This window comes from Podarcis cretensis (genome assembly GCF_951804945.1).
Source record: "Podarcis cretensis genome assembly, chromosome: 18".
NCBI lineage: Eukaryota > Metazoa > Chordata > Lepidosauria > Squamata > Lacertidae > Podarcis > Podarcis cretensis.
The window spans coordinates 9,847,772-9,860,480 of record NC_137188.1 but is presented as its reverse complement, the minus strand read 5'-3'; the positions used below and the strand labels follow the sequence as shown (position 1 = coordinate 9,860,480).

At 50.0% G+C, this 12,709-nt stretch overlaps 1 protein-coding gene across 2 annotated transcripts in view; it reads left to right on the top strand.

Annotated features, from left to right (window-relative positions):
- Positions 1–119: 119 nt before the first annotated feature.
- The window catches only part of MIER2 (MIER family member 2), a 32,105-nt gene continuing 19,515 nt past the window's right edge, over positions 120–12,709 (top strand). Inside the window, exons 1-3 of one of the 2 annotated variants that reach the window (XM_079960696.1) lie at positions 120–189; positions 6,830–6,917; positions 9,927–10,087. In XM_079960696.1, coding sequence (XP_079816822.1) covers positions 181–189; positions 6,830–6,917; positions 9,927–10,087 — 258 coding nt within the window. In that variant the 5' untranslated portion in view covers positions 120–180. The remainder of the gene's footprint in view (positions 190–6,829; positions 6,918–9,926; positions 10,088–12,709) is intronic. The other variant, XM_079960695.1, reaches the window with a different exon arrangement.

Below are 12,709 nucleotides of genomic sequence, written 5' to 3'. Positions count from 1 at the left end.
CTCGCACCTTCCCCCCTCCCCCCTCCCTCCCCCCCACCCCAGAATCTACCCCCCTCCTCCCCCCTCCCCTCTTGCCTCCTCCCCCCTCCCCCTTCCATCTCCTTCGCGTAGGAGCCAATCAGCGGGCGGCTCCACATCCGGGGCTCTTCCCCCCCCCCTCGGCCGTTCGCACTCTCGGCTATGGCGGAGGTGAGTGTGTGTTTGAGTGTCAAGCGCGGGGGGGGGGCGAGGGAAAAGTCGGGTCTCTCCTCCACCCCCCTCCCCACCCCGAAAAGGGAGAGGGGGGCGCCGAGGTGGGGGGTGGGGTGGGCATTGCATTTGTTTTTTTTGGGGGGGGGCTGCTTAAGGGAGAAGTGGTGGGGTGTGTGTGTGTGGTTTTTTTTTGGGGGGGGGGTCTTCTTCCAGGTAGGCAGGTGAAGCCCTGCCTCTTATTTTTTTTTGGGGGGGTTGACTTTTGAGGGGGGGTCAGCACAGGGTTTAATGGGGTGCAGGGGCGAGGATGGAGCACTTGTGACTTTTCTGGGGCTGGATTTGGCAGCTGGAGTTTTTTTTTGGGGGGGTGGTGGTGGGTCGGCTGGGGGTCCAACCCACACTTTTAGGGGCCCCAACCCACACTTTTAGGGGGCCCAGGAGTGTCGACGTGACAAGTTTGGGGCTCCCAGGGGGTCTTTCTGGGGCGCTGCAACGATTTGGGGGTGCAGCCCCCGGCTATGAGAAATCAGGAATGTTTTTTTTTGGGGGGGGGGTCTCAGTAAACACTTTGGGGTGCCGGAATGGGGGGCTTTTCTTGGGGGGGGCAACAAAAACTTCAGGGTTTTGCTAGTTGTGAAGCGGCTGGACTTTTTGGTGGGGGTTTGGTTTCGGGGTGCTGTTGGGCCGGGGGTACTTTTATGGGGGGCAGCGATGGCTTAGGGGGCAGCTGACGGCTATGGAGACAATTTGGGGTCTCTGGAGAAGCCTAGCAAAGATTTCGGGGTTCAGGCTAGTTGTGAAGCGGCTGGACTTTTTGGTGGGGGGTTCGGTTTTGGGGTGCTGTTGGGCCGGGGGTACTTTTATGGGGGGCAGCGATGGCTTAGGGGGCAGCTGATGGCTATGGAGACAATTTGGGGTCTCTGGAGAAGCCTAGCAAAGATTTCGGGGTTCAGGCTAGTTGTGAAGCGGCTGGACTTTTTGGTGGGGGGTTCAGTTTTGGGGTGCTGTTGCGCCGGGGGTACTTTTATGGGGGCAGCGATGGCTTAGGGGGCAGCTGACGGCTACGGAGACAATTCGGGTTTTGGGGAGAAGCCTAGCAAAGATTTAGGGGTTCAGAGAAGTGTGTTTTTATGAGTGGTGCCTGCGGAACTTTGCATTGGATTTTTTGGGGGGGTTTAAGTAGTGGCAGCTGGAATTTTGTGGGGTGCATGCAGCTTATACCTGCAAGGACTTGGGTTTGCAGAGGAGTTTTTTGGGGGGGCAGTCTGCTAGGCCACAGGGGAGGTTGCTGGTGGAGACGGTGCAATTTTGGGGGTTGCGTAGAGCAAGCTTTTGGGGTTGCACAGGAGAGCAATGAAAACAGCTGGGGCTCTGGAGGGAACATATTTGGGGTGTTTCGGCGCCAGCTGAGACTTCGAGGGTCGCACTGCAGCACTTGTGGGGTCAAGTTCTTGCGACTTGAGAGGAGTTTCAAGGGGTGTGGCTGGACCCGAGGTTCAGAGTTCGAATTGCCATGCTTTTTTTTTGGGGGGGGGAGGATGAGGAACTAATGGGAACGACCCTGATAAAAGCCATACAAAGGAGGGGTGCAATTAAGAGTCTATCTGGCAGTGGATTCTGGAAGAGGCATGATTGACTTTTTATAGAAAAGGGCAAATTTGGGAGTGTCGGTGGTAGAGAATATTTTGCTGCTTTGGGGGCTGGAGGGTGGTGCAATTGGGGGGGGCAGAAAGCGATTGGTGTGGGAAGTGGTAGAGGCATACCTGAGGCTAAGGAGGCAGCAGGCAACATCCCAAGAGTGATTTAAAAGGTAAAGGGACCCCTGACCATTAGGTCCAGACTCTGGGGTTGTGGCGCTCATCCCGCTTTATTGGCCGAGGGAGCCGGCGTACAGCTTCCGGGTCATGTGGCCAGCAGGACTAAGCTGCATCTGGCGAACCAGAGCAGCTCACGGAAACGCCGCAGTGGTACCTATTTATCTACTTGCACTTTTTGATGTGCTTTCGAACTGCTAGGTGGGCAGGAGCAGGGACCGAGCAACGGGAGCTCACCCCATCATTGCGGGGATTCGAACCACCGACCTTCTGATCGGCAAGCCCCAGGCTCTGTGGTTTAACCCACAGCGCCACCCGCGTCCCTCAAGAGTGATTTAAGGCCCGTTAAATGTGCATATATATCACATCCCACCCCAAAAAACACCCCAAAGTGACTTATCGAGCAAGGTGCAAGAGATGAAAATGAAACAAATGTTGTGATGGCTGGTGACACTTGGGGCCAGAACCCTAATGCAACTAGGTCTGCGAAGAATTAAGGGTGGTGTTAAACTGTAGGTGCTTTCGAAGGGTCTAGCCAAATTTGTTTGGGACCCCTTGCTGGAAGCTGCTACTGGTGGGTCATGTTTGTGGGGCCTGCCTTGAGGGTTGCAGGGGTTTGTGGGGAGTAAAGGTGGAGGCTGAGATCGTATGGGAATGACTGAGAAGCGACGATTAGAAAATGGTAGAGGAATTCCTTTTTGTTTTGTTTGGTAAGGGTCTCACCAGAAACAGAAAATTGGTGATAATGGAGGAAGTCAGATGGGCAGCATGTAAATATTATTATTATTGTTTCGTACAATCACGTTGGATTGTGAGTGTTTCACTTAAAAGTTGCCTTCGTTGGCTTCCACGCCCTATACATTTGCTCTCTGTGATAAGTTTTTTGGGGGTGTGCAGAACGCAGATGTAAACAAGGAGGTTGCGTCGGTTCTTGAAAATGGACTCTGCCCATGCTTCTGATTTGGTGCCGAATCACACCACTGGTGCCATGGTCTTCCCCTGGGAAACACGGACACACAAGTGTTTGGTCCTCTAAAGCAGGGGCAGCCAATACAATACCTTCCAGAAGTTGTGGGGACTACAGATCTCATCGTCCTCTGTTAGTGCAGCAGTGGACCAGGATGCTGGGAGCTGTAAAAGGTAAAGGGACCCCTGACCATTAGGTCCAGTCGTGGCCAACTCTGGGGTTGCGGCGCTCATCTCGCTTTACTGGCCGACGGAGCCGGCATACAGCTTCCAGGTCATGTGGCCAGCATGACTAAGCCGCTTCTGGCGAACCAGAGCAGCGCACGGAAACGCCGTTTCCGTGCGCTGCTCTGGTTCGCCAGAAGCGGCTTAGTCATGCTGGCCACATGACCCAGAAGTTGTCTGCGGACAAATGCCAGCTTCCTCGGCCTATAGAGCAAGATGAGTGCCGCAACCCCAGAGTCGGCCACAACTGGACCTAATGGTCAGGGGTCCCTTTACCTTTACTATTGGCCACTTGTGAACAAACGAAGATGCCCAGGTGCCAGGATGGCCGGAGGCCTGACGTCTCCACCACCTGGAGGTGCATGCCTGGGAGATCCTTGGATCTGGACCGTTTCCACACAATCGTATCCCACCCTGTAGAATTTCTATCCGTTATATTTCACCTGCACAATCAGAATGAATTTCGGGAGCAAAATGGAAAAATACAACTTTTGCCCAGCCCCACAAATGGCAACTAGGCGTCCCGTTTTGTAACCCTGGTTTAAGGGACGCGGGTGGCGCTGTGGGTTAAACCACAGAGCCTAGGACTTGCCGATCAGAAGGTTGGCGGTTCGAATCCCCGCGACGGGGTGAGCTCCCGTTGCTTTGTCCCTGCTCCTGCCAACCTAGCAGTTCGAAAGCACGTCAAAGTGCAAGTAGATAAATAGGTACCGCTCCGGCGGGAAGGTAAACAGCGTTTCCGTGCGCTGCTCTGGTTCGCCAGAAGCGGCATAGTCCTGCTGGCCACATGACCCGGAAGCTGTACGCCAGCTCCCTCGGCCAGTAAAGCGAGATGAGCGCCGCAACCCCAGAGTCGGCCACGACTGGACCTAATGGTCAGGGTTCCCTTTACCTTTAACTCAGGTTTAAGGAGCCATTTGGCGCCTAGCTTATATATGAGTTTCTAACACTGCTTTTAACCGTGAAGTTCGGCTCACTCGGGAAGGGAGCCTGAGCTCAGGGTATCTGACCCCAGACTCCTCTGAAATCTGCCACCACCGCTGACAAGCACTGAATGATCACCCAAGTTAAGAGATTGTCCCCAGAACCTTGTCTGAATCACGGTTCGTTATTTTTAATCACAATTTAAAATCGTAAGTTCCCCGGGTGGGTTACAGCCATTTAAACACAATATTAGTTTTGAAAGCGCAGTATTAAGAACTGCTCCAGCACCTCGGAAGTTACAGAAATCAGATGTGCCCTAAAAAAATGTGCATGCAAAGTGTCCAAAGTCAGGGTATTAATTATTAGTCGCTTTCCCTCCCCCATAAATTTACGAAGAAGGGGAGATGGGCTGTAACTGGTAGCATTTTGGTGGGATTTCCCCCCTCGCTGGTGATTCTGCAATGGAACCCCTGGAATCTCGACTTCTGTTGAAAAATGAAAGCAGGGATATATTAGTAACGGATCATTGGAAAATATCGCACGTTAGCTTGCAGATACTTAATGGGCTTAGGATTTTATTTATGTTAAGTGATGAATTACCGTATTTTTTGCTCTATAAGACTCACTTTTTCCCTCCTAAAAGGTAAGGGGAAATGTGTGTGCGTCTTATGGAGCGAATGCAGGCTGCGCAGCTATCCCAGAAGCCAGAACAGCAAGAGGGATTGCTGCTTTCGCTGCACAGGGATCCCTCTTGCTGTTCTGGCTTCTGAGATTCAGAATATTTTTTTCCTTGTTTTCCTCCTCCAAAAACTAGGTGCGTCTTGTGGTCTGGTGCATCTTATAGAGCAAAAAAATACAGTAATATGTTTAATTCCATAAGGTGAAGATCTAAGGATATTAATGTTGAAGTTAAATTTCATAAAAATTGGGATTTGGAAAACCATTAAAAGGACATGCAATGAAATTCAACCAAGGGGAAGCGAGGAAGTCACTTAACAAAGTTAATAACTGTAATTTTCAATAAGGCTATGATTTATGTTTGTCTGTTTTATGTGTTTGTTTATAATATTGTGAAAACTAATAAAAAAAATTTTTTTGGGGGGGGGGGAAAGGAAAATATCGCACGATGGAGGAAATTTTCTGCAAGGAAGAGTTTTTACAGGATTTCCCGTATTCAGGTTTGGTGCACGTCTAGTTTGGAGCCCCCACCAGCACTTTCCAAATAAAAAGGGGGGGGGGGTAACGTCAATAAATAAATAAAATAGCTGCAAAGAAACCCCAGCCCCTGCTCTGAGAAGAGGAGAGCCTCTCATGGAAACTCTCAGGTCGAAACTCTTCCCATTCTTGGCAATCCATTGGATTCTTTCCGCAAGCAGACAGGGTGTTCTCTGGTGAGAATACACCGCCGGCCACTAATGAGACACTAGGGACTGGCGCATTGCAGCACACATTGAGTGCCTGCCTTTAAGTTGGGAGGCAGCCTCCTTTGCAAAGTTTTCCTGGTAGGCAGGGAGCTTATATTCCCATGGTTGCCTTGTAAAATCCAGCGCTCCGTCTCTGCATAAGCTCTCTCTGCGCCCTGCGACATGCCCACTCTGGGCTGGGCAGCTTTCAATGCCCTTCTGCAGCAAGGTGACTGTTTCCTTTGTGCGCATCTTAAAACCGCTTGGGCCCGTTGACTACAGTGGTACCTCAGGTGACAGACGCTTCAGTTTACAGACTCCGCTAACCCAGAAATAGTACCTCGGGTTAAGAACTTTGCTTCAGGATAAGAACAGAAATTGTGCTCCGGCGGCAGCAGGAGGCCCCATTAGCTAAAGTGGTTAAGGTTAAGAACAGTTTCAGGTTAAGAACAGACCTCCGGAACGAATTAAGTACTTAACCCGAGGTACCACTGTATTGTGAAGGAACGGTGGAGGATTAAGACTGGGGCAGGGAAGGTGGCTGCCAACTGCTGCCAACCTAGCAGTTCGAAAGCACGTCAAAGTGCAAGTAGATCAATAGGTACCGCTCCGGCGGGAAGGTAAATGGCGTTTCCGTGCACTGCTCTGGTTCGTCAGAAGCGGCTTAGTCATGCTGGCCACATGAACCGGAAGCTGTCTGCGGACAAACGCCGGCTCCCACGGCCTATAGAGCGAGATGAGCGTGCAACCCCGGAGTTGGCCACGACTGGACCTAATGGTCAGGGGTCCCTTTACCTTTACTAGGGAAGATGGCAGAGAACTGGATGGTTGGAGGGAGGGGGGCAAAAGGAAGGAGAAAATGAGGAAGGGTTACAACCCCGACGGCTGTTTTCTTATGGCACGGCCGGACGCAGCGAGTGCCTAAGTGTCAGCCACTGGGAATTGAAAGTTGCCATTCCACCTTTGTGTGTTCTCCTGTTGCCTTCCTTACCACGAAAGGCTGGTTTTCTTTGGGCATGTGGTGTTAAAGGGGCTTTAATTTCATCCCGTCAATTCAATTTATTTATATACAGCTTTTTCTCCCAGTATGGGACCCCGGGCAGTTCATGGCATAAATTGAAACAGCTGAAAACACAGCAGTTGATAGGAGCATGACACACACACACACAAAGTTTGTGAGGAGGGAAAGCGGTCCATGAACTTAGAATAGTTCCCTACTCCTGGTTTCATAGAAAAAGCAGGGTCTTGAATTCTAGAAAGGCACCGATAAATACTAAACCTGTGTCCTGCTTTTCTTTTTTTAAGGCCTCAGTTGGGAGGCAGAGTCCACGGATTGTGTCCTACCCTGCGCGGAACTTATTTCCTGGGAGACCCAGCCTTCATACCACGGCAGGTACGGAGATCTTGAATCTACTTAGCGCCCCAGGTGCTGCAGGACTTCTGCCTTTCCCCCCTCCTCCGTCACTTGGCTTTCACCTCTGCGGGGAGGTGGGTCACTGAGCATCTGCCCTGTATTCATCCACCTTGTCCCTGGTTTCCATTGGCTCTGAACCAGGGTGAGGACCTTGTCGGGCTCCCAACTCCCTGTCTGTTCAGAAAAGGCTTTCCCCTTTCCTGAAATGGAGGAATGCAAGAGATGGAAGAATGTCTCTTATAATAATAATAATTTATTGTTTATACCCCGCCCATCTGGCTGGGTTTCCCCAGCCACTCTGGGCGGCTTCCAACAAAACATTAAACTACAATAACCTATTAAACATTAAAAGCTTCCCTAAACAGGGTTGCCTTCAGATGTCTTCTAAAAGTTTGGTAGTTGTTTTTCTCTTTGACATCTGATGGGAGGGCGTTCCACAGGGCGGGCGCCACCACCGAGAAGGCCCTCTGCCTGGTTCCCTGTAACTTGGCTTCTCGCAGCGAGGGAACCACCAGAAGGCCCTTGGCACTGGACCTCAGTGTCCAGGCAGAACGATGGAGGTGGAGACGCTCCTTCAGGTATATTGGACCGAGGCCGTTTAGGGCTTTCAAGGTCAGCACCAACACTTTGAATTGTGCTCGGAAACGTACTGGGAGCCAATGCAGGTCTTTCAGGACCGGTGTTATATGGTCTCGGCGGCCGCTCCCAGTCACCAGTCTAGCTGCCGCATTCTGGATTATAGTGGTGCCCCGCAAGACGAATGCCTCGCAAGACGGAAAACCCGCTAGACGAAAGGGTTTTCCGTTTTGGAGGTGCTTCGCAAAACGAATTTCCTATGGGCTTGCTTCGCAAGACGAAAATGACTTGCGAGTTCCTGCGGGTTTTTTTCCCTCCCCCCCCCTTTTTCTAAGCCGCTTAACAGCTGATCCGCTAAGCCGCTGATCCGCTAAGCCGCTAATGGGCTTGCTTCGCAAGACGAAAAAACCGCAAGATGAAGAGACTCGCGGAACGGATTCTTTTCGTCTTGCGAGGCACCACTGTAGTTGTAGTTTCCGGGTCACCTTCAAAGGTAGCCCGTTTACAATTCCTCCCGAGACAGGGGAAATTCCTCCTCTTAGATTAGGGACTGTGTTAGACATGCGCCAGGTGCGTTCTTCAGCTGACACGGGTCCAACTGAAAACACGTGGAGATCTCTGGTTGCCGGGTTAGCAACTGACGTCTCCGCCTGGCTGGCCCCTCCGGCGTTTTTTAGCAGATCACCAGAAGAACTTTTTTATTGCATTTATCTCCCCACCCTTTTCTCCAAGGAGTAGATGGCTCACTCCCCGCTCCTCAGTTAATCTGTACAACGACCCTGTGAGGTAGGTTAGGAGGCTGTGAACTGACTCCAGGGTCACCCAGTGAGCTCCATGATGGAGAGCGCATTTGAACCCAGATCTCCCAGGTACTAGTCTAACCACCATACTCTACAGGCTTCCTAGAGTCCTTCTACTAGGGGGCACTTCTATAAATTACCGCATTTTTCGCTCTATAGGATGCACCGGACCATAGGACACACCTTGTTTTAGAGGGGGAGAACAAGAAAAAAAAAATTCTCCCCCTCTCTGCTCAGTGCCCCTTCAGTGAAGCAGCAGGAGATACGGAGCCCCTTCCATTTCTCCTCCTGCTTGGCTGAAGGGGCACTGCGCAGCTCTCCCTCTCTGCTGAAGCCGGGAGAGTCTTGCTCTCCTGGCTTCAGCGAAAGGAAGCTGAAGCCTGTGGAGCACAGCGGGAACTCGTGGCGGCTATCCCTGAAGCCTGGAGAGCGAGAGGGGTCGGTGCGCACTGACCCCTCTCGCTCTCCAGGCTTCAGCGAAAGCAACGCGAAGCCTCCGGAGCGCGGAGGGAGCGCTCCCTCTGCGCTTTGGAGGTTTCGCGTTGCTATCGCTGAAGCCAAGGAGCCTGCATTCGCTCTATAGGACGCACACACATTTCCCCTTCATTTTTGGAGGGGGAAAAGTGCGTCGTATAGAGCGAAAAATACGGTAAGTAGGTAAACAAGTATGAGGAAAGCAAAATGTTGCTTAGAGAAGGATCTGAAATATCTTCCTTGAAGATTGAATTTGTTTTATTTTGGGTTTTATTTAAAGTTGTGTTGCAAGCTGCTTTAAGGATTCCCCCTCTCTAAATAAAAAGCCTTCATTTCATATAAATGAAATGAAGAAGAAGAGATTTCATTTTCGGGGGGAGACGCCTAGACATTCCATTGTGGCAAACATAAAAGTTCAAGGTGGCATTTGACAATTAGCTTATATTATCTGAGTTTCTAACACAGCCCTTTGGTAAGAGATGGATTGGTACCCTAGCGGTGGTGTTGGTATCAGAGCCTTTTCTGTGGTGGCTCCACGCCTTGCAGAATCACCTCCCCCAAGAAAGATGCCCAACATCAGACTGTTGTTTTGATCTATGTTTAGATTGACTCGACTAACTCCCTCCTTTTAAGATTTTTTTTCAACCTTTGCTATATTTTGCTGCATATTTCAACCATTGCTATACAGTCGTACCTTGGAAGTCGAACGGAATCCATTCCGGAAGTCCGCCCTACTTCTAAAACGTTCGGAAACCAAAGCACGGCGTGTGATTGGCTGCAGGAAGCTCCTACAGCCAATTTGAAGCCGCGCCGGACATTCGGCTTCCAAAAACCGGAACACTTACTTCTGGGTTTCGTTCGTTGGGGAGCCAATTTGTTCAGGAGCCAAGGCGTTTGAGATCCAAGGCACGACTGCATATGCACGGCTGCAAATTTGCTGCTGTATTTTGCTGCAAATTTTCCTTGCCATGGCGGCTACGCCGAAGGGCCGTTTTGCAAAAGCAACACCCGCTTTTTTAATCAATAAAACAGCCAGGCAGGAGATTTACCTCCCAGCCCTGGTGCTATGTCGCCGCTCGTGTGAGGAGCGTTCTTCGAAATGAAGCTGCTTAATTGTTCCAACCGTTGCTCCATGCAGTGGTGTCTATGGGCTCAGGTGACCACCGCTTCAACCTGGCTGAGATCCTTTCCCAGAACTACGGGGTGCGGGAAGAGACTGAGGAAGATCAGCGGCAGGAACACACACAGGGGAAAGCGAAGCCTTTGGAGGAGCTAGAGAAGACATTCAATGCCTCCCAGGTAAGGCGCTTTGTGGTTGTTTTTCTCCTCTCTCTTTTGAATAGATTGTATTAAAGTTTGGAAGAAGAAATACAGTAGTACCTCTGGTTGCGAACGGGATCCGTTCCGGAGCCCCGTTCGCAACCTGAGCACAACGCAACCCGCGTCTGCGCGGGTCACAATTCGCCGCTTCTGTGCATGCGCATTACGTCATTTTGAGCATCTGCGCATGCACAAGCGGCGAAACCCGGGAGTAACCCATTCCATTACTTCCGGGTCGCCGCGGGACGTATCCTGAAAGAACATAACCTGAACCGAACGTAACAAGAGGTATAATAATAATAATAATAATAATAATAATAATAATAATTTATTATTTGTACTCCGCCCATCTGGCTGGGTCTCCCCAGCCACTCTGGGCGGCTTCCATAAAAACCAAAAATACACTAAAATATCACAGATTAAAAACTTCCCTGAACAGGGCTGCCTTAAGATGTCTTCTGAATGTCAGGTAGTTATTTATTGCTTTGACATCTGATGGGAGGGCGTTCCACAGGGCTGGCGCAACGACCGAGAAGGCCCTCTGCCTGGTTCCCTGTAGCTTTGCTTCTCGCAATGAGGGAACCGCCAGAAGGCCCTCGGCACTGGACCTCAGCGTCCGGGCAGAACGATGGAGGTGGAGACGCTCCTTCAGGTATGACTGTACAAAGGTTATCGTCAAATATACCGTATTATTTGTTCTATAAGACTCACTTTTTCCTTCCTAAAAAGTAAGGGGGAATGTGTGTGCGTCTTATGGAGCGAATGCAGGCTGCGCAGCTATCCCAGAAGCCAGAACAGCAAGAGGGATCGCTGCTTTCACTGCACAGCGATCCCTCTTGCTGTTCTGGCTTCTGAGATTCAGAATATTTTTTTTCTTGTTTTCCTCCTCCAAAAACTAGGTGTGTCTTGTGGTCTGGTGCGTCTTATAGAGCAAAAAACACGGTATTTTTATCGAAAGGCTAATCTAAATAAAAACACAAGCCCAAAAAAAAAAAAAGAGTGATAGAGGTGGAATCTAGACGCGTACAAAAAACATGATGAAGATGCTTTTTAAAAAAAACGCTTAGAAAAATACAGTACAGTGGTGCCTCGCAAGACGAAACTAATCCATTCCGTGAGGCTCTTCGGAAAGCGGTTTTTTCGTCTTGCGAAGCAAGCCCATTGATGGCTTAGCGGATTAGCGCTATTAGCGGGTTTAGCGGCTTTTAGCGATCAGCTGGTAAGCAGCTTAGTGGCTTAGGAAAAGGGGGAAAAAACCCGCAGGAACTCGCAAGACATTTTCATCTTGCGAAGCAAGCCCATAGTGAAATTCGTTTTGCGAAGCGCCTCCAAAACGGAAAACCCTTTCGTCTAGCGGGTTTTCAGTCTTGCGAGGCATTCGTCTTGCGGGGCACCACTGTATATTGAATTTGCCATTAAGCTCGCAATTGCGTGTCCCATTTGTGTAATGCACGTAAAGCACGCTTAAAACATTCTCTTTGCAGCTGAGTCCAGAGAGGGATAGGAAAAAAAAGGATGAAGGAAAAGGGGGGGAAGAGAAAGAAAGAGGAAAGGTGGGGAGGGAAGCAGAAGAAAAATAACTTCCAATTCCGATCCACTTCCGGGGCAAGACTGGTGCTATGTGGTGTTATTCCAAAAAAGGTTATTTATGTATGCTACTACTGTGGCCCGTGTTTCGTTAGCCCAGAAACATAAAATGAGCGAGGTCCCGACTAAAGAAGAATGGCAACTTAAGTTGACGGAATATGCACAACTTGCAGACTTAACATGTAGACTAAGAGAACAAAAAGGACATACATTTAGAAAAAATTGGGAAATGTTTATTGAATATATGGGAAATAGCTGTGTACAGCTGGAAATGCCTGAAGCATTAAGATAAATTGAACAGTGTAGACAGGTTTTGATGGATGCAGTAATGGAATACAGAGTGGTGTAGTTTTACTAAATATGCAGGGATTTATGACATGTAAATGTGGGACGTGGGTGGTGCTGTGGGTTAAACCACAGAGCCTAGGGCTTGCCGATCAGAAGGTTGGCGGTTCGAATCCCCGCAATGACGGGGTGAGCTCCCGTTGCTCGGTCCCTGCTCCTGCCAACCTAGCAGTTTGAAAGCATGTCAAGTGCAAGTAGATAAATAGGTACCACTCTGGCGGGAAGATAAACGGCGTTTCTGTGCTCTGCTCTGGTTCGCCAGAAGCGGCTTAGTCATGCTGGCCACATGACCCGGAAGCTGGATGCCAGCTCCCTCGGCCAATAAAACGAGATGAGCGCCGCAACCCCAGAGTCGGCCACAACTGGACCTAATGGTCAGGGGTCCCTTTACCATTTCTGATATGTAAAATGAACCATGGAAAGAGAAGAAGGGGAGTCATTGATATCTTAAGGATGTAAATTTAAGAAAAAATTTGCAGTGGTACCTCGGGTTACATACGCTTCATGTTACATACGCTTCAGGTTACACACTCCGCTAACCCAGAAATAGTGCTTCAGGTTAAGAACTTTGCTTCAGGATAAGTACAGAAATCGGGCTCCGGCGGCAGCGGACGCCCCATTAACTAAAGTGGTGCTTCAGGTTAAGAACAGTTTCAGGTTAAGAACAGA